Source organism: Oryx dammah, unplaced genomic scaffold (genome assembly GCF_014754425.2).
Source record: "Oryx dammah isolate SB20612 unplaced genomic scaffold, SCBI_Odam_1.1 HiC_scaffold_3, whole genome shotgun sequence".
NCBI lineage: Eukaryota > Metazoa > Chordata > Mammalia > Artiodactyla > Bovidae > Oryx > Oryx dammah.
Window position 1 is genome coordinate 90,852,479 of NW_024070187.1, and position 19,505 is coordinate 90,871,983.

Sequence of the window (19,505 nt, forward strand, 5' to 3'; positions counted from 1 at the left end):
AAAAAGGGGGACAACAAAAAGATCTTGGTCTTTGCATTATCAGAAAAGGACTTGATATACAAATAGAGAGGAAGACAGATGAGAAAATGGAAATGTTCACTAAAGAAATGAAATCTATAAAAAAAATCCAAAAGGGAAATTTTAGAACTGAGACATGTAACAACTCAAATTAAGAATCTAATATGAAATCTAAACAACAAACTCAGCAAGAGTAGACAGCGATGCTTTATAGTGCTAAATGAATCAAAAAAGAAGAAAACATTTCTCTTGAGATAAAGCATCTATATCTGAAGATAAAGAACAGAAAACTATACAAAGAAAGTAGACAGAAATAATGGAAAAAGAGCAAAACTTTAAAAAAAAATGTACAATAGGGGAAAATCAACAGAATTGAAAGACAGACCTCTAGAAAGACTGATCAAGAAAAACCACATGCCAACTAAGAAATAAAAAAGGGAATGTTAAAGAGAGAATACTTTGAGTAATTTTATACAAATAATTTGAAACTTTAGATGAAATTAATTCCTTAAAAAACACAACTGACCAAAACTGCTGCTGCTGCTAAGTCACTTCAGTCGTGTAAAACGGTGATAACATTTAAATGAAGACCTGATTAGCCTCATACTGACCAAAGATATTACCTTATCCACAAATAAATACCTTATCCACAAATAAATCTCTAGGCTCAGGGGCTTTGAAGTGAAACCATCCAACATTGAAGAAAGAAATAGTATTAATTTAAACAAATGGAGAGCACTGGGGGAAAAAAAGCAGGAATAATTCCCTACTCATTTTACAAAGCCAGCATAACTCTATCATGAAAATCTAACACAGGCATTACAAACCAATCTTACCCATGACCTTAGATGGAAGACTCCTAGCCAAAATGTTAATATAATCCAATGATGTATAAAAATTCAACACTTATTCATAAAAAAAACTCTAAGCAAACTAAGGCAGAGAAAGGAATTTCTTAATCTGATAAAGATTAAAAATCTACCAGCATATAGAAGCAAGCACATAAAAAATTTAAAATGATACCATTTGTAATAGCCTCAACAAGTCTCAAATACCCAGGAATAAACCTAAATTATCAAATATTATTAAAAGAAACTGAAGACCATCTTTAAAGAAAAATGGAGAAATAAATACTCTATGTTCATGGATTAGAACTCATTATAAACATGTTCATTCTTCCCCAAATCAATCTACAGATTCAGTAAGATCAAAACCCCACAATTTTTTTGTTTTTTGAAAACTGTCAAGTGTATTAAAAGTATTGATACATACAGAAGAGCAAAGGGCTCAAAACAGCCAAGGCAACTGTTAAGAAAAAAAAAAAAAGAACGAAGTATATGCCACCAAAGACATTATTATGCTACAATAACTGAGGCAGTGTGGTATTTAAGAGACTTGAACAGATCAATGAAGAGAGGCAAGAAACTGACCCACAAATGTGTTTACTCATATATAGCAGTCAGTCATTAATAACAAAAATACATTATGGGGCAGTGGCACAAACAGTACTTCTAATCAATAGTACTGGTTTTCTAAATGGAGAAAAATTATTTTTGACTCCTATTATTACTCCGGGTGAGGCAAACATTTCTTTAAAAGGACTAAGCAAAAAGGAAAAAATTTCTGATATTTGGTCATTAAAAATTAAGATCTTCTATTTATCAAAAGTCAACATATACAGAGCTGAAGATATGTATAATACACAGAGCCTGGAAAACAAAAAACTTCTAACAATTTAAAAAGGAAATCAACAGAACCCAAGTGAAAGATGTGAACACACATTTCACCAAAAAAGATAGTCAATGGTCAATTAGCACATGAAAAGCTGAATTTCATTAGCTACCCAGGAAATGCAAATTAAAACCCAAAGTGACACTATAACACACTCACGAGAATAACTAAAATGAAAAAGACAGACAATATCAAGGTTCCAAGGATGCAGAGCAACCTGGGACTTTCATACTCTGCTATAAGGGTAAAAAGAAAAAAATGGGGTGTAAAAGTGGTATAACAACTCAGCTAAGTAATACAATTGGTGGTATCTGCTAAACCTGAGAATACACATATTCTAGGTTCTAGCAATTCCACCTCTAATAATATACTCAACAGCAATGTACAAGTATGTTCACTGAAAGACATACACAAAAACGACCCTAATGACCATCAATAGCAGAATGGATAAATGAATCCCTATGATGAGATCTTAAACCAAAAATAATAAATAATAATGCTGAGCAAAGCAGCCCAGGACATATTTTATTATTCCATATATAAATATAATTCAAAACAAAGAAAAACTAATCTCTGATAATAGGATAATGTTTCTTTGTGGGGAAAAGATAGATGATAGTAAATATAAGACATAAGAAGAGCTTCTGAAGGTGCTGGTAATGTGGTTAGTGTCATTTTGTGAAAATTTATGAGCTGTACACTCTATTATCTATATATACTTTAAGAAACTGTTTACTTAAGGAAAAGAAAAAAAAAACAACCTAGGGGCAAATCAGATGTATTTATTTACCAAATCTACAGATGGTACAAAAATGACAAAGTTAATGTATTAGAGCCAGACATCCTGGAATGTGAAGTCAAGTGGGCCTTAGAAAGCATCACTAGGAACAAAGCTAGTGGAGGTGATGGCATTCCAGTTGAGCTGTTTCAAATCCTGAAAGATGATGCTGTGAAAGTGCTGCACTCAATATGCCAGCAAATTTGGAAAACTCAGCAGTGGCCACAGGACTGGAAAAGGTCAGTTTTCATTCCAATCCCTAAGAAAGGCAATGCTAAAGAATGCTTAAACTACTGCACAATTGCACTCATCTCACATGCCAGCAAAGTAATGCTCAAAATTCTTCAAGCCAGGATACAACAATAAGTGAACCATGAACTTCCAGATATTCAAGCTGGTTTTAGAAAAAGGCAGGGGAACCAGATATCAAATTGCCAACATCCGCTGGATCATCAAAAAAGCAAGAGTTCCAGAAAAACATCTATTTCTGCTTTATTGACTATGCCAAAGCCTTTGCCTGTTATTGTGGATCACAATAAACTATGGAAAATTCCGAAAGAGATGGGACTACCAGACCATCTGACCTGCCTCTTGAGAAATCTGTATGCAGGTCAGGAAGCAACAGTTAGAACTGGACATGGAACAACAGACTGGTTCCAAATAGGAAAAGGAGTATGTCCAAGCTGTTTATTGTCGCTGTGCTTATTTAACTTATATGCACAGTACATCATGAGAAACGCTGGGCTGGAGGAAGCACAAGCTGGAATCAAAATTGCCGGGAGAAATATCAGTAACCTCAGATATGCAGATGACACCACCCTCATGGCAGAAAGTGAAGAGGAACTAAAAAAGCCTCTTGATGAAAGTAAAAGAGGAGAGTGACAAAGTTGGCTTAAAGCTCAACAATCAGAAAATGAAGATCATGGCATTCGGTCCCATCACTCCATGGGAAACAGATGGGGAAACAGTGGAAACAGTGTCAGACTTTATTTTTCGGGACTCCAAAATCACTGCAGATGGTGATTGCAGCCATGAAATTAAAAGATGCTTACTCCTTGGAAGGAAAGTTATGATGAACCTAGATAGCATATTCAAAAGCAGAGACATTACTTTGCCAACAAAGGTCCGTCTAGTCAAGGCTATGGTTTTTCCTGTGGTCATGTATGGATGTGAGAGTTGGACTGTGAAGAAAGCTGAGCACCAAAGAATTGATGCTTTTGAACTGTGGTGTTAGAGAAGACTCTTGAGAGTCCCTTGGACTGCCAGGAGATCCAACCAGTCCATTCTGAAGGAGATCAGTCCTGGGTGTTCTTTGGAAGGACTGATGCTAAAGCTGAAACTCCAGTACTTTGGCCACCTCATGCGAAGAGTTGACTCATTGGAAAAGACCCTGATGCTGGGAAGGATTGGGGGCAGGAGGAGAAGGGGACGATAGAGGATGAGATGGCTGGATGGCATCACCGACTCGATAGGCATGAGTTTGAGTGAACTCCAGGAGTTGGTGATGGACAGGGAGGCCTGGTGTGCTGCAATTCATGGGGTCGCAAAGAGTCGGACACGACTGAGCAACTGAACTGAACTGAAACTAAAGTCAAATCATCAGGAAATTATAATAGTGTGTGCTATCATATGTGAAGAACAGAGTGTTGTAGAAGCAAACTGAAGGGAAGTGATAGATGTCTAATATTCTTGCATGACCACTCTGTCCTAAACTGCAAGACAGGAGATGAAAATTGTAAGAAAATGACCTTGTAGTAGTGTTTAGGTGAAAGTAGAGGTGGGGAGAAGAAAGCTAGAAGAGAAAAAGCTTAAAAATATTTTATTTTTCCGCTTTAACCAGCACAAAAAAAAAAAAGCCCCAAAAATAAAAAGGCTGGTTTAGAGACAAGACTATTTCTCTTATGAAGAGTAAAAAAAGGAGGGAAATCATGGTTAGAAGAAATTGTGAAAAGGGAAGTAGAAAAACCAGTCCCTGAGAGTTGCAGAAGAAAATAAAACAATTAGAACAGATAAGTGTCCCTGAGGTTCTTCTGTCAAGCGGCTCAAGCCCCTATAGCTCTTCACTCCCATCTCTATCTTATTTCCTATCACCATCAGACCAAGCCCGCACACATTTTACAAGAACTAAGTAGGGCTTCTAGGATTCCTGGGTAGCTCAGTTGGGGAAGAATTTGCCTGCAAGGCTGGAGACCCAGGTTCAATTTCTGCATTGGGAATATCCCCTGGAGAAGGGAATGGCCACCCACTCCAGTATTCTTGCCTAGAGAATTCTGTGGATTGAGGGGCCCGGCGGGCTACAGTCCATGGAGTCACAAAGAATCAGACACGACTGAGTGACTAACACCAAGTAGAGCGTCTACTTGGCATTACAAAGACAAAACCTTAAACAGATCCGTCTTAGAAGTTCTGATACTGTTCTGTTCTCTGGTATTACACCTCAATAATATGTTAAAATATCTATAAAAATAGGTCAGAATAAGTGATAATATAGCAACATACTATAATCTTGATAGAAATCACCTTCAAAGACCATGTTATAAAAGTTGATCACGCATGTTGGTTGCATGCTGACTTAATAGGAGAAAAAAATGGTCCTAAAAGCAGATATAATAAAGCTTTGAGGCTTATTAGAATGTCAGAACATAAAAAGCAGAAATTTCTATTTTTCTCACAGTTGTATCCCCAATGCTAGAATAGTGCTCAGAATATCACACTTAAACATTTACTGAATTACACAAGCATACAAAAATAAAAAGTATAATGGGAAGAAAACTGCCTCAGGTTCAAAATTATAACTCTACTACTTAGTAGTTGAAATCCTGAGCAATTTGGGACTATTGCCTTTTCCAAAGAATCAAGTGCGTGCGGTCTTATGGACTATATAAGGGAAGCCCTCAAAGGATCAAGTGAGATATTAAATGTATTTGATAACATATGCAAATGTTCCTAGTATAAAAGGCTTTCATTCAAATTAACTAATTTTCCAATTCCCTAAATGACAATTAAGTAACACTAAAAGCAAAACATGTATTTCTTCGGCTTGTGGGAAAGATAAAAGTAGGCTGGAATTAGAAAAAGCACATAGACATCAATAACCTATGGTGTGGTGGTTCAGCGCCAAGTCATGTCCGACTCTTATGACCCCCTGAACGGCAGCCCACTAGGCTGCTCTGTCTGTAGAATTCTCCAGGCAAGAATACTGGAGTGGGTTGCCATTTCCTATTGCAGGGGATCTTCCCAACCCAGGGATCGAACCCAAGTCTCCTGCATGCAGCGGGGATTCTTCACTATTAAGCTACCAGAGAAGCTTACATACTGTCATTTACTTATACATACTGAAAATTTATTGGCCATTATTATTTATCCCAAGCACAGAGCTAGGTACTAGGTACTAGGGATAAATGATGTGTAAAGACATGTTATATCAGTAAATTTGGGGGAGTAGACATATTCACAGCTATTTGTTAAAAAAATAAAAACTCTAATTATATGAAATTTCTAAGAGAAAAGGCATATCACTTCAGTTCAGTCACTCAGTCATGTCCGACTCTTTGCAACCCCATGAATCACAGCACACCAGGCCTCCCTATCCATCACCAGCTCCCAGAGTTAACCCAAACTCATGTCCATCCAGTCGGTGATGCCATCCAGCCATCTTATCCTCCGTTGTCCCCTTCTCCTCCTGCCCCCAATCCCTCCCAGAATCAGGGTCTTTTCCAATGAGTCAACCCTTCGCATGAGGTGGTCAAAATATTGGAGCTTCAGCTTCAGCATCAGTCCTTCCAATGAACACCCAGGACTGATCTCCTTTAGAATGGACTGGTTGGATCTCCTGGCAGTCCAAGGGACTCTCAAGAGTCTTCTCCAACACCAAAGTTCAAAAGCATTAATTCTTCAGCGCTCAGCAAAAGGCATATAGCCAACAGTAATTAAGAGGGTAAGCTGGTGATTATCTCCCTAGTTTTCAACACTGACATGACCCTAGTAGGTTATGTAATTCTTTACTAATATTTATGAAGGAACAAGCTTTTGATCACTAAAGATAAGGATGTGATTATGTTCAGCCTCTAAGGTGAGCTATGTATCTAGAAATAGAGAAGGCCTCCTACTCTAAGTATTGTGCTACAAGGAAAGGGAAGGGACATACCTATGTTCCTAAAGGTGTAACCCAGATAAAACAAAAAAGCAAACAGTTCATTTTTTCTCATATAAAGAATATCTTTATATATTATATACATATTTCTCCAATGCAGTGTCAAGATACTGTTACATATGATAGTGGTAATAAAAGCCACCTTTCTAGAGTGAAGAGAGAAATCTTTACCTGATTTGTAGGTATTTTCGGCACATTCACTTTCCACATCTGGGCTTCCCTAGAGATTGCCTTTTCCAATAGGAAAGACAATCTCTGGTTTTCCAAAGGCCCTGGAAACTTCATGATATCCTATGGATCTGCCTGCCACCCAGCTTGATGTAGCTACCTATAAAAGCAAATATAAAACAATGTTCTATATTTATTACACATATATAGTAAGTGTAGCATTGTATAAATATGTTGGTACTTATTAAGCAATTCATAAAATAAAAATGTTATGAGGCAATATAGGATTTTACAACTCTTTAAAATACCATATATTAAAATGTTTAGAACAATTATCAGTTATCTTAAAACAGTCTCCCTTTAAATCTGAAATTCAGTTATAAAGAGACAAAAACATGACCATATAACTGACAGAACCTTTGATCAAAACATCAGTGTGTCAAAACTAAGTCATAGGCTTTTTAAACTAGAAATTTTTAGAACTAGTTGTCCCAAATATTCCTGTTTAAAATCTAATCGGATAAGGGCTAAGCAGTCTCTTCATTTAAAAAAAAAAAAAAAAAACCATTTCCACTTAGTATGAAACTGTCCCCTTAAGTATGAAACCATCCTGAACTGTGTTTCCCAATACAGTATCCACTAGCTACACAAGTAAATATTAAAATTAGAACTGAATAAAGTTAAAATTCCTCAGTCACACTAGTCATATTTCAAGTACTGAACAGCTACATGTGGCTAGTAAATACTGCACTGGATAGTATGGCAAAGGACCATTTCTATCAAGGCAATAACTTCTACTTGACAATGCTGATCTAGAAAGCCCAACAGTAAGGTAACTGGCACCAGTAGCAAAGAACCCACCTGCCAATGCAGGAGACACAGAGATGTGGGTTTGATCTGTGGGTTGGGAAGATCCCTTGGAGGAGGAAATGGCAATCTACTCCAGTATTCTTGCCTGTGTAATCCCATGGACAGAGGGGCCTGCCAGGCCCCGATCCACAGGGTTGCAAAAGAGTTGGTCACAGCTGAAGTGACTTAGCATGCAAGGTAACTGGCACTCTAAAATGAGCAAGTCTAAAATGCAAAGTCTAGATCAGCACAAAGCATCTGAGAGTCTGAGGGATATTTCTACATTAAAGTTTAAAAAAAAAAAAAAAAGGAAACCACAGAGATTTAACTGTATGTAGAAAACTGGAGACACTGTGGAAGGATGTGAAAAAAACATAATTAGATTTGATGAAAGTTAACTGCCAAAGAATTGATGCTTTCGAATTATGGTGCCAGAGAAGACTCTTGAGAGTCCCCTGGACAGCAAAGAGATCAAACCAGTCAATCCTAAAGGAAATCAACCCTGAACATTCACTGGAAAGACTGATACTGAAGCTCCAATACTTTGGCCACCTGATGTGAAGAGCCAACTCACTGAAAGAGACCCTGATGCTGGGAAAGACTGAGGCCAGGAGGAGAAGGGGGCGGGGGCAACAAAGGGTGAAATGGCTGGATGGCATCAGCTACTCAATGGACATGTATGTGCATGCATGCTCAGATTCCGCAACCTGATGGACTGTAGCCAGCCAGGTTCCTGACCATGGGATTCTCCAGGCAAGAATTCTGGAGTGGGTTGCCATTTCCTATTCCAAGGGATCTTTCTGACCCAGGGATAGACCTGCATCTCTAGAGTCTCCTGCACTGGCAGTAAGATTTTTTGAGCAAACTCCAGCAGATAGTGAAGGACAGGGAAGACTGGCAAGCTGCAGTCCATGGGGCTGCAAAAAGTCGGACACAACTTAGTGACTGAACAACAAAGCAACTAAAAAGGTTATTAAACTCAGAAAAAGAGATTATGCAAGAAAGTAAATATAAGAAAATAAAATAATATAAGAAAAGCTATGAAAACCTGGACAGCATATTAAAAAGCAGAGACATTACTTAGGTCATATAGTCAAAGCTATGGTTTTTCCAGTAGTTATATATGGATGTGAGAGATGGACCATAAAGAAAGCTGAAAATCGAATTGATGCTTTTGAACTGTGGCGCTGGAGAATACTCTTGAGAGTCTCATGGACTGCAAGATCAAACCAGTCAATCCTAAAAGAAATCAGTTCTGAATACTCACTGGAAGGATTATGTTGAAGCTGAAACTCCAATACTTTGGCCACCTGATGTGAAGAGCTGACTCATTAGAAAAGACCCTGATGCTGGGAAAGATTAAAGGCAGGAGCAGAAGAGGACGAAAGAGGATGAAATGGTTGGATGGCATCAATGACTCAATGGACATGAGTTTGAGCAAGCTCCAGAAATTGGTGATCAACAGGGAAGCCTGGCATCCTACAGTACATGGGGTCGTAAAGTCAGACACGACTGAGCAACTGAACTGAACTGAAATATAATAATATACCACAATATTTACAAAGCAATAATAATGAAAATACTGAATAGAGATTTCAACACAAAGACTGTGATAAAACTACACTGGCAAGATGAGGGGAGTTAGAAGGCAGAATGAGAGCCTCATCTTTATATTTCAGAAGAAAACATAAATAATATCTAAAACTCAAACATCAAAAAACAGCAGTAGTTATTTGAAATTATGATTTTTAAATAACAAGAGAAAAAGCTAAGAGCTAAGAGTGGTTAATCTCTAAGGAATGAGAAGAGAAGAGAGTGGGGAAGTCAAGTAGCAGGGGAATGCTGTTTTTCACTGAAGACCTCAAATAACTATTCCATTTTATCAACTACATACCTGTATTACCTATCTGCTTCAGATTCCAGGGATTCTTTAAAAAAATGTTTTAATGTCTAGTTTTAACACACAAAGTCCCTAATTTTTTATAAAAATATTTGAAAAAACAAAATATACAAGCCTCATCTTCAATTTCTGTGTTCCCTCTGCCCCAACTCTAGCTAATATCCTCTTCCCTATGAATCACCCCACATATTTCACCAACTTACTGCTTAACCTACTGCAAACTACCTCTGATTAATAGGACAGTGATTTTCTTTTTGCTTCTTTAAACTTCTGGGTTTTTGCAAATTTTTTATACCAAGCATGAAGTGCTATTTATATTAAGAAACAAGTTAAATAACTTAGAGAGTGGAAAATAGAAACCATCCTGAAAGGTCCATCTAAAAGGTAATTTCTTCCAAGAACTATCTTCCCTATAAATTCCTCTACATTCATATCTATCATGTTTTCATAACCCACAGGGCCCACAGCAGTGTCCTGATGAAACAGAGATAGAATCAAAGGCTCATTTCAACCCTTGGGGCCAAAACCAAAAAACTATAACCAAAACAAACCCAACCAAGTCTGATCTCTTTCAGAGATCAAGCCTTCAAATGTTTGAAGGCTGTTATCATGCTCATCAGTTCATCGTCTGCAGAAATGAAAAACTATTCAAGAGTTCCTCATGTGACATGATTTTAGCTCTTCAAAATTAGCACCAATTACTAATGCCCTCTAAGACCATTAGCTACTTTTTTAAAAAGAGGCTACTGAATTACCGAGACAAAATTTATGCTCAGCTAAAACTCTAAGACTTTCTAAGGTACACTGTTAGGCAAACTGTGCGAGGGCTTTTGGTGCTTTTTTTGGGGGTGGGGGAGGACATTACATTTTTGTTCAGGACCTTAAATGCATTCTTTCTTTAAACAAAGTCATCTTGTTAAATTCCATTTACTGTTATATTCTGCTGAGATGTTCTGAGATTCCAATTTTGTTGCCTTGGTACTTTTCTCCACAATCTGAGATAAACAGACTCACTATAATTTCATTTAAAGTAAACATAAACATCAACTTCAGAAACACGAGTGTAAACTAGATAATCACCTGTCGAGAGGTATTTAGAAGAAATACCTATACTGGATGCAGACTGAACTCCTTAGGTTCTAAGACTTCTTCTAAACCTAATTTTAATCAGTGATTGATTAACTCTTGTCAAAACTTATTTCATTCCTTTAGCTACTCTCACCAGGGTGGCTCACCAGGATCTGCAGGCTTTCTAAAATTAGTAAGACAAACTAAAAGAAAACCCCATACCCAAATGGCTTCACTGGTGAATTCTACCAAACATTTAAAGAAACATTAAGACAAATTCTTCATAAACTCTTCCAAAAAATAAAGAGGAGGAGTCCTTCTCAACTCATTTTATGAGGCCAGTTATAATCCTGCTACCAAAATCAAAGACTATAGTAGGAAAACTGTAGACCAATATGTATCTCTTTTAAATACAGAGGCAGAATTCATCAACAAAATACTAGCAATCTGAATCTGAAAACATAAAAAGGGGATTATACACCATAACCAAGCGGGATTTAGCCCAGGAATGCCAAGTTGGTTTAACATTCAGAAATCAATGTAACACGCCACAAAGTGAGGTGAAAGTCGCTGAGTCCTGTCCGACTCTTTGCAACCCCATGGACTATACAGTCCATGGAATTCTGCCACTGGAGTGGGCTGCCTTTCCCTTCTCCAAGAGATATTCCCAACCCAGGGATCGAACCCAGGTCTCCTGCATTGCAGGTGGATTCTTTACCAGCTGAGCCACAAGGGAAGCCCTACACCAAATCAACAGAAAAAAACAAACAAACAAAACACAATAGGGAAACATAACAAAGATGTCATATTTCCTTAAACTTCAAAAAAAAAAAAAGGGATATAAATAATACGAGCATGGAGGACATCCGTGGGGATGTTCTAGATTTTCCAAGCTACAGAAAGTGAAACTGCAGTATCTATCTGATCTGGCTACCGCAGATCAGATATAAACTCATTATCTGGATCCTGTAGAGAGAGGGTCACTTTTGGGTCAACTGACATCATGAGAATTCCAACAGATATGACAAAAGTAAAAGTATCAATGTTGACTTTACTAAAGTGGATAACTTTACTGTGATAACTGATTGTCTGTAGGATGGTCTCTCCTATTAACCTTGATGGAAAACTCTCTCCAGAGTTCAGCACTGTGCTAAGTAAATAATAATAACAGTTTATACTTGTTAAGTGCTTAGCTAAAAAATAGTAAGTGCTTATCACCTGGCCAGGTACTGTTCAAAATACTGCCATATTAACTCCTCAAACTCAAAGAACGGTATTAAGTTTGGTGGTGGGGTTTAGTCACCAAGTCGTGTCCAACTCTTTCAACCCCATGGGCTGTAGCCTGCCCAGCTCCTCTGTCCATAGGATTTTCCGGGCAAGAATACAGGAAAGGCTTGCCATTTCCTTCTCCAGGGGATGTTCTGGACCCAGGGATCAAACCCAGGTCTCCTGCAGTGCAGGCAGATCCTTTACATACTGAGCTACTAGGGAAGCACATTATTAAGTTTGTATTTTTATTAAGTCTCTTTTAAAGATGAAGAAACATGCACAGAAAGGTGAATACTTTTCACCTTTGATTGTGGCAAACAATCAGAATAAAACATGTACACACCGTTAAGCTTCCAATCTTAACCAAGAAACATTTGAGAGTTCCATTCTAAACTAGTATGTCACGCTGCCATGAAAACTCACTTAACTCAGTTTAACTGCAAACCATCCAAGTGCACCTTCCCAAAACACGCTGATTGTACTAGTCTGCTCTTCATCAGTATTTAGAAACTTCTAGTTCAGAAGCTCGGAATTTCTGATGTGTCTGGTCCCAGACTAGCAAATCTGAATCTTGTCCACTCTTTCTTCCTTGTCTGTTCCCTTCTACTTTGTCTGCCACAAATGACCTGGAAAAGCTAGAAGCAGATAACACTACTTTAATTTTTTCCGAGATACAGACTGTATAGCACAGTCAGACTGCCTGGGATGGAATTCTGGCCACCGTGTCCTGGCTGTCATCTAGCAGGAAGAATCAATTTTATGGAGCCTCAGTTTCTCTCATCTGTAAAATGTTTTTGAACCACCTACCCCTGTGAAGATTCAGTAAGTTGCAAACCACTTAGAACCATGCCTATCCAATAGTAAGCCTCAACAAGTGTTACTATTAACATCATAATGTCACACTGCTGTTGTTCAAACGCTGAGTGGCTCCCACCGACAGAATAAAAGTTGAATACTTTGACGTTCCAAGATCTCCAGTCTGATGCCATCCTACCTCCGGAAAGATACCCTTCCACTACTTTGCTATCTAATTCGCAACTCCTACCCAAACGATTCGCAGTGGAATCACTAGCTCCGCAGAGGGCCTTCCGCCCTCTTCAACTTTTCGGTCTTATCTGCCCTTAGGGTGCAAACTCTAAGCTCAGCTCCTTCGGCAGATCTTCCCCACCCACCCAAAACCCCGAGTAACGTTCCTCTCCCCGTCCTTCCCGCAGGTTTTCCCCATCATCTGCACCCCCCACCCCGCCCCGTCCCGTCCCCAGCACCGCCTGCTTTGCAAAGTGAACGATTTTCCCCCGGGTCCCTTGGGGGCGTTGAGGTCTAGGGTTGGGGGTGTGTCCTTCTTTGTGTATCCCCCGGGCTCGCGGAGCCTAGAACCCACACTAGGAGGCGATTTGCTGCAGCTACAAAAAAAAGTTACGCGCTGACGGAAAAAACTGGCCCGAAAGGGAACCCAGCGGAGCTGTTTCCAAACTGGGCAGGTGCCGAGTTGTTGGTGAGAGGGGTGGGGTGGGGGATGTCCGGCAGGTTTCCCCGACGGAGCGCGCGGCGCTGGAGGGGGTCGCGCGCGGGTCGCGAGGACCATCCCCGCCCCTCACCTTCTCCTCCTCTTCTTCCTCCTCCTCCTCCTCCCCGGCAGAACTGTAGACCTCAAAGTGGTGACGAGGGGTCATCCGGGGGCCCGTTACCACCTCATTTTCCTCTGCGCGCGGCGACGAGACGCGCGGGACCAGGACCGGGCCGACTGAGGAGGGAGAAGAGGGGGAAGCGGGCCGGAGGGCGCGGGCGCTGGCGCTCGAGCGGGACGCACGGCTGCAGCCGGTGGGCTGGTCAGCGAATTAGTTCCATGACGCCCCCGGACCTGAGGCCGCCGCCGCCGCCGCCGGTCCCGCTCCTCCAACCGCCGCCGCTTGTGCCCGGGTGGGGAGGGGGTTCCCTCTCGCCATAGGGCGGCGGGGGCCGGGGAGAGGCGGGGGGTGAGACCGGCTCTGCCCCTGCCCAGGGGAAGCGCCTCCGAGGGGAAATGGTGAAAGGGGGGGAAGGGGGAAAAATGAAAAAAAAAAAAAAAAAAAGGAAGGGGAAAGGGGGGAGAAAAATAAGAAAAAGCGAGACAGAGGCGATGCCGCGTCCGCTCGCGGGGAAGGCTGGGGAGGGAGGGGAAGAGAGAAAGAAGTGCCGGCTTCCTCGGCTCCGCCCTCGCGGACCGATTTCTAGACTCGCTCACTCCCCGTAAACAACCCTGGTTTGGTCTCACATCCTCCAACTTTTCCCTCTCCGCCGCTTTTTCTGTCCAACGAACGTACTCCGAAGTTCGGCAAAAAGCTGGGCTGTTGGCAACGGGTCGGGAAAGTCTTTGGCACTGGGGTAGAAGGAGGGGTAAGGAAAGCTAAAGGTGCGTGGACTCGTTTTCCATGAAGCAGCGGAAGGGTTTTCTCTTCGACGGCACGGTGACGTAAGCGCCTCCTCGACTCGCTGGAAAAGGCGTGCGGAGGCAGGAGAGTGCGCTGCGCATGCGCCCGGGGGAAAGAAAGACCAGGCTGAGCGCTCTGCTAGGGGGTGGGGTTTTATCTGGATGCTCTCCTGGCCGAACCTAAGGCTACCTGGTTTTATCCAGCCCATCTTTGTCTTTGGGGCTTGCAAAAGGATCTTTGGGGTGAAAAGCCGGTGATCTGTTGCGTAAAAGTCTTGCATTCTTTGTTGACCTCGCAAAAAGTTCTGTGTTCTCTTCTCATCGTTGACATAAAAATAGAATTGCAGTGTTTTTTTTTTTTTTTGCTGCCACGTCGTGGGTGGAGGGAGATTCTCAAGTGTATTAGAGATTGGAGAAATTGCGGGTGGCATATTCTTAAGCACCTTTTCTTTTAAAACTAAATTACATTGCTGGCAGCCGGGAACCTACTTGGTAAGGCGCCAAGGAAAATCTATACTGTTAACCAACGCATCTGAGTATTTCAGAGTAGGGTTACTACCACGTCTGTTAATGAGTGTGTAATAACATATAAATATGTTTTATTGGGGGTTTCTTTACGGATTTTGGTGATTTTTTGCTTTTTAAATTGTTGTAGTTATAAAAAGAATTACAGAAAGTTTGAAAAAAGAGAAAAAACCCTCAAACTGAACTGTTTACAGAAGTAGTCGCATTTGTGTTTTCCATTTCTGTTTTTTATATGCCTGTTTTTAACAGTCAACTTAAATTTGCTTTGAGCTTATTCAACCAGCTAGGTGCTAATAAGCTTTAGCAAACTGGAAGTAACTAAGACAAATAGCTTCTACCTTCGTGGAGTTTACTATCCAAACACAGAGGAAAACCGTGGAGCTAATTATCATTAACTAAAATCACCCAAAAGGGTGATTTGTTTACTTGTACGTTGCATTCCTTCTGTAGAATATAAGGTCTAGGATGGCTGGGGTCTTGCATGTTTTACTTTACTGTCTATTCCTGCATGTAAAAGGCTCTCAATACTTGATCACTGACTAAACAATTAGCAGTATTAAGATGGAAAATTGCAGGCTGCTATGGAAACACGTAATCCTAGACTAGTTAGGGATATCAGAGAAGGTTTCTGTGAGGAAAAGACATTTAAGATGATACTTGAAACCACTGGTCATCAAAGTAGGGAAAGTGTGATACAAGCAGAGGAAACAAATGCAAAGACTCTGGATCTTAGGTATTTTAAAAATCTCTAAAAGCAGTGTGGCTGGTCTTCAGAGAATTGAGGGGGAGAGCTCTGAGGTCAGAGGCAGAGGGCATGTCCCTATGACAGAACAGGGAAGGGAAACCCAGAAAGGATTTTAAGAAGGTCGTAATTTGTTTTTTTTTTTACCCCGGACTTCCCAGGTGGCGCTAGCGGTAAAGAACTCCCCTGCCAATGCAGGAGACAGAAGAGCCGGGTTCAATCCCTGGATTGGGAAGATCCCCTGGAGGAGGGCATGGCAACCCACTCCAATATTCTTGCCTGGAGAATCCTCATGGACAGAGGAGCCTGGCTGGCTATAGTCCGTAGGGTCGCACAGAGTCTGACACAACTGAAGCGGCTTAGCACACATGCATCCTTTTTCTTGCATGGTCTGTATGGCTGCATGGTCTTCCTTCTACATAGGCAACATTTATTTTGCATAATACCATTCTTTGTTGGACAGTGAAATTGCTTATGATTTTCAGTACTGTAAGAATAATACCAATTCCATTCCCAGGTATGTAGTCAAAAGAAATGTAAACATGTCCATGCAGAAACTTGTATGTAAATGTTCATAAGGGCATTATTTATAATGATCGAAAAGGAAGACAACACAGACAACACACACAACTGCTGAATGCATGGTCAAATGTCTATACAATGAAATGATATTTGGCCAAAGGCGGTACTGATCTATGGTGTAACATGGATAACTGTTGTAAACAATGTGCAGTCGTTTGTGGCTGGCTGCTTTTACTTAGCATAATGATTCTATTTGTATGAAATGTTCAGAATAGGCAAATCTATAGACAAGAGTAGATTGTGCAGGTGCTAAGTGGCTTCAGTCATGTCCGACTCATTGTGACGCTCTGGACCATGGCTCACCAGGCTCCTCTGTCCATGGGATTCTCCAGGCGCAAATGCTGGAGTGGGCTGCCATGTCTTCCTCCAGGGGATCCTCCCGACCCAGAGATCGAACTCCTGCCTCTTACCTCTCCTGCATTGGCAGGTGGATTCTTTGCCGCTAGTGCCACATGGGAAACTTCAGAAAGTGGATTAGTGGTTGCTTAAGACTAAGAATGGAGATGTGATTGGGAAATGATGAGTAAAAGTTTTGGGGTTTCTTTTTGATGAAAATATTTCACAGTTGATTGGGATGATGGTTGCAAACTCTAAGTAAGTTACTAAAAGCTATTGAATGGTACACATTAAATGGATGAATTATCTGAGATGTGAATTATATATCAATAAAGCTGTTACCAAAAAAACAAAGGGAAAAAACAAAAAGAACAATTAACATCTTCAAGTATAACCTTTTTCTGGGTTATTTGCATTTTTATGGCTTTTGATGAATACCAATTTGCCGAAGTGCTTGGCAGAAGAGTTGACTCAATTAAAATGTAACCCAGAGTATTTAAGAGCTCTCACTTCATTACATACTTAGCCTTTGTGAAGCTTAGTTTTAATAAAACACTCTTACTGTCTGTGAGATTGCCAGTGACAGTTTAATCTAGAATACTATAAATATAGTTATAAGTAATTAATTGGTAAGTAAGGAGCTTGTTCCAGTTGTCCTAACAGAAAATATGGACATTCTTTTTCTTCATTATGCATTCACAAGAATTTACATTTAATTACCATTACTTTTTTATTAATAACTAATATCATTTTTTAAAAAATGAATTGCAGTTATAACACATGAAAAGTCTTTGAAATTCTGTGAGAAAATAAGGCATATAAAGAAAACTTTAATACTACTGTATTGATAGGGAATTCATATTTTTTCAATTAAAAAATTTTAGTAATATTTTGTCCCAAATAATAAACTACCTTTCTGCACATGGTGTGTGTGTGTGCTCAGTTGCATCCGACTCTTTGCGACCCCAGGGACTATAGCCCGCCAGGCTCCTCTGTCCATGAGATTTCCCAGGCAAGAATACTGGAGTGGGTTCCATTTCCTTCTCTAGGGGATCTTCCCCACCCAGGATCAAACTCAAGTCTTCTGCATTAGCAGGCAGATTCTTTACCATTGAGCCACCTGGGAAGCTCCTGCATGTTAAGTACTAATAAATAAAATATATTGATTACTCACTATGTACCAGGCATTGCACTGAGCGCTTTTATTGCATTCTACTGTTTATTCCTACAGCACTTCTCTACTATAGGTATTTTTGTCATCCCCATTTTTCAGAAGATAAAGAAGTAAAATAAAAAGTAAAAAACAACAGCAATAATAAAATAAGAGGTAAAGTAAATCCTCAAGACGGGTCACACAGCTTGGAGAGGCACAGCCAGGATTCCAGCTTGTCTTACTCCCGAGTCTGAAGTGTTTTTAGTTACCAGTCTTTACTGCCTCCCCTACGGGTATTTCTGGCTTGTGTGGAAGTCTGAACAAAAATACTCACCCTCTGGTTATTTTTGCCTTGCCTTTAATCTTAGAACAAATATTCAAACAAAAGTTTTTAGTGAGTAGTTCATATTTGTGTTTCTAGAGAGTTGAGTTCTGCCTGAAAACAGGTTATTAACATTTTCTTACATTTGTTTTATTTCATGACTAAAATGTGGGATCTTGAAATAGAAACATGCCTTGCTTCCAACGTAGAGTGACAGAGTAAGGAGGAAGCTGAGAAGCAGAGTGCTCTCAAAATAAAAGCTCTGTTCTGAAATGCAGTATAGTGAAGTGAGACCCCCCCTCCAGAAATCTAGGACAAGTTGAGGAGTAAAGTCGTTTGCTATCTATAATCTTTCAAGAAAAATAATTAGAAACAGGCTAATAAAAAACAGGCCTTTTCGTGAATATAGAAGATAAGGCTTTGTTTAATCTTTAAAGAGAGAAATTTCTAGTCTCCTTTGTCTTAAATGAAATTTTAGGGTAATGTTTTCAGCAGACAATTTATGAAGGTACTATCCTATAAGAGAAACCCCAAAAGAACAAAAGAAGTGATTTAATGTTCTTATAATCACTTATCTTTAGTGTTGCGCTTCAAGATCCTTTTTACAGCTTCCAAATTACTTATTTTCTTTAATCTCTACAGAGAAAATGTAAGAGGAGTAAACCTGTCAAATAGACATTAAAAGAAAAGGAATCCACATTCACCAATATAAAAGACCACCTACTCACTATTATTTAATTGAAGTGTAGTTAATTTACAATGTTGTGTTAGTTTTGGGTACACAGCAAAGTGATTTGGTTTTATATATACACACATATATATATTCTTTTCCAAATTGTTTTCCATTATAGGTTATTACAAGATATTGAATATAGAGGAAGTGCTCAGAGGAAACAAGTCAAAATTTCTAAAATAGGAAGCTACAAGCTGCTTTCCAGAGTTTGACCAACTCTGAATAAAAATTTGCTTTAGGTTTCTTGGTAAGTAGCTTATTGAGAAAGACTTCACCAGGAGGGACCATTGGTTGCATGCTTTCTTAAAAGGAGCCCCAGAACCCACTATTTGAAACTTATAAATCAAAAAGACTTCAGTAGAAACATTCTTTCCTTGTTGTTTTTTGGGAAGAAAATAGACCATTAAAATAACACCATTTTACTCTCACAAACTGTTTTGAATCTTGAACCACCAAGAAGTATTTTTGTGTATCTTATGTAATCAAACTACCAATACAGATTATTTCTTGTGAAGCATTTATGTGGGAGGTGTGGAGAGACAGGTAAACATCTTCCAAAGTGTATTTTTAGTTTCATCACAACATCTATTTACTGTAATCCTTATTTCTTCTCACTGAAGGAAAATAATTATATTTGGGAAACCAATTTAAATTATCCACAATCAGGGTTTCCAAGACTTCTTTCTCACATACATCAGCTTCTTTTGTTAGCAGACAGTGAGTAAATATTTGAGACCCAGTTGAATATTGGGCTAGAAACTGTGTGAG

The 19,505-nt window shown here is 39.7% G+C and overlaps 1 protein-coding gene across 2 annotated transcripts in view; it reads right to left on the minus strand.

Annotated features, from left to right (window-relative positions):
* CCNI (cyclin I) overlaps window positions 1-14,103 on the minus strand; it is a 35,094-nt gene extending 20,991 nt beyond the window's left edge. The window contains exons 1-2 of one of the 2 annotated variants that reach the window (XM_040237157.1): window positions 13,533-14,103; window positions 6,852-7,008 (exon numbers count right to left, since the gene is read on the minus strand). In XM_040237157.1, the coding sequence (XP_040093091.1) occupies window positions 6,852-6,965 (114 nt within the window). In that variant the 5' untranslated portion in view covers window positions 6,966-7,008; window positions 13,533-14,103. The remainder of the gene's footprint in view (window positions 1-6,851; window positions 7,009-13,532) is intronic. The other variant, XM_040237158.1, reaches the window with a different exon arrangement.
* Between the last annotated feature and the right edge of the window lie 5,402 nt (window positions 14,104-19,505).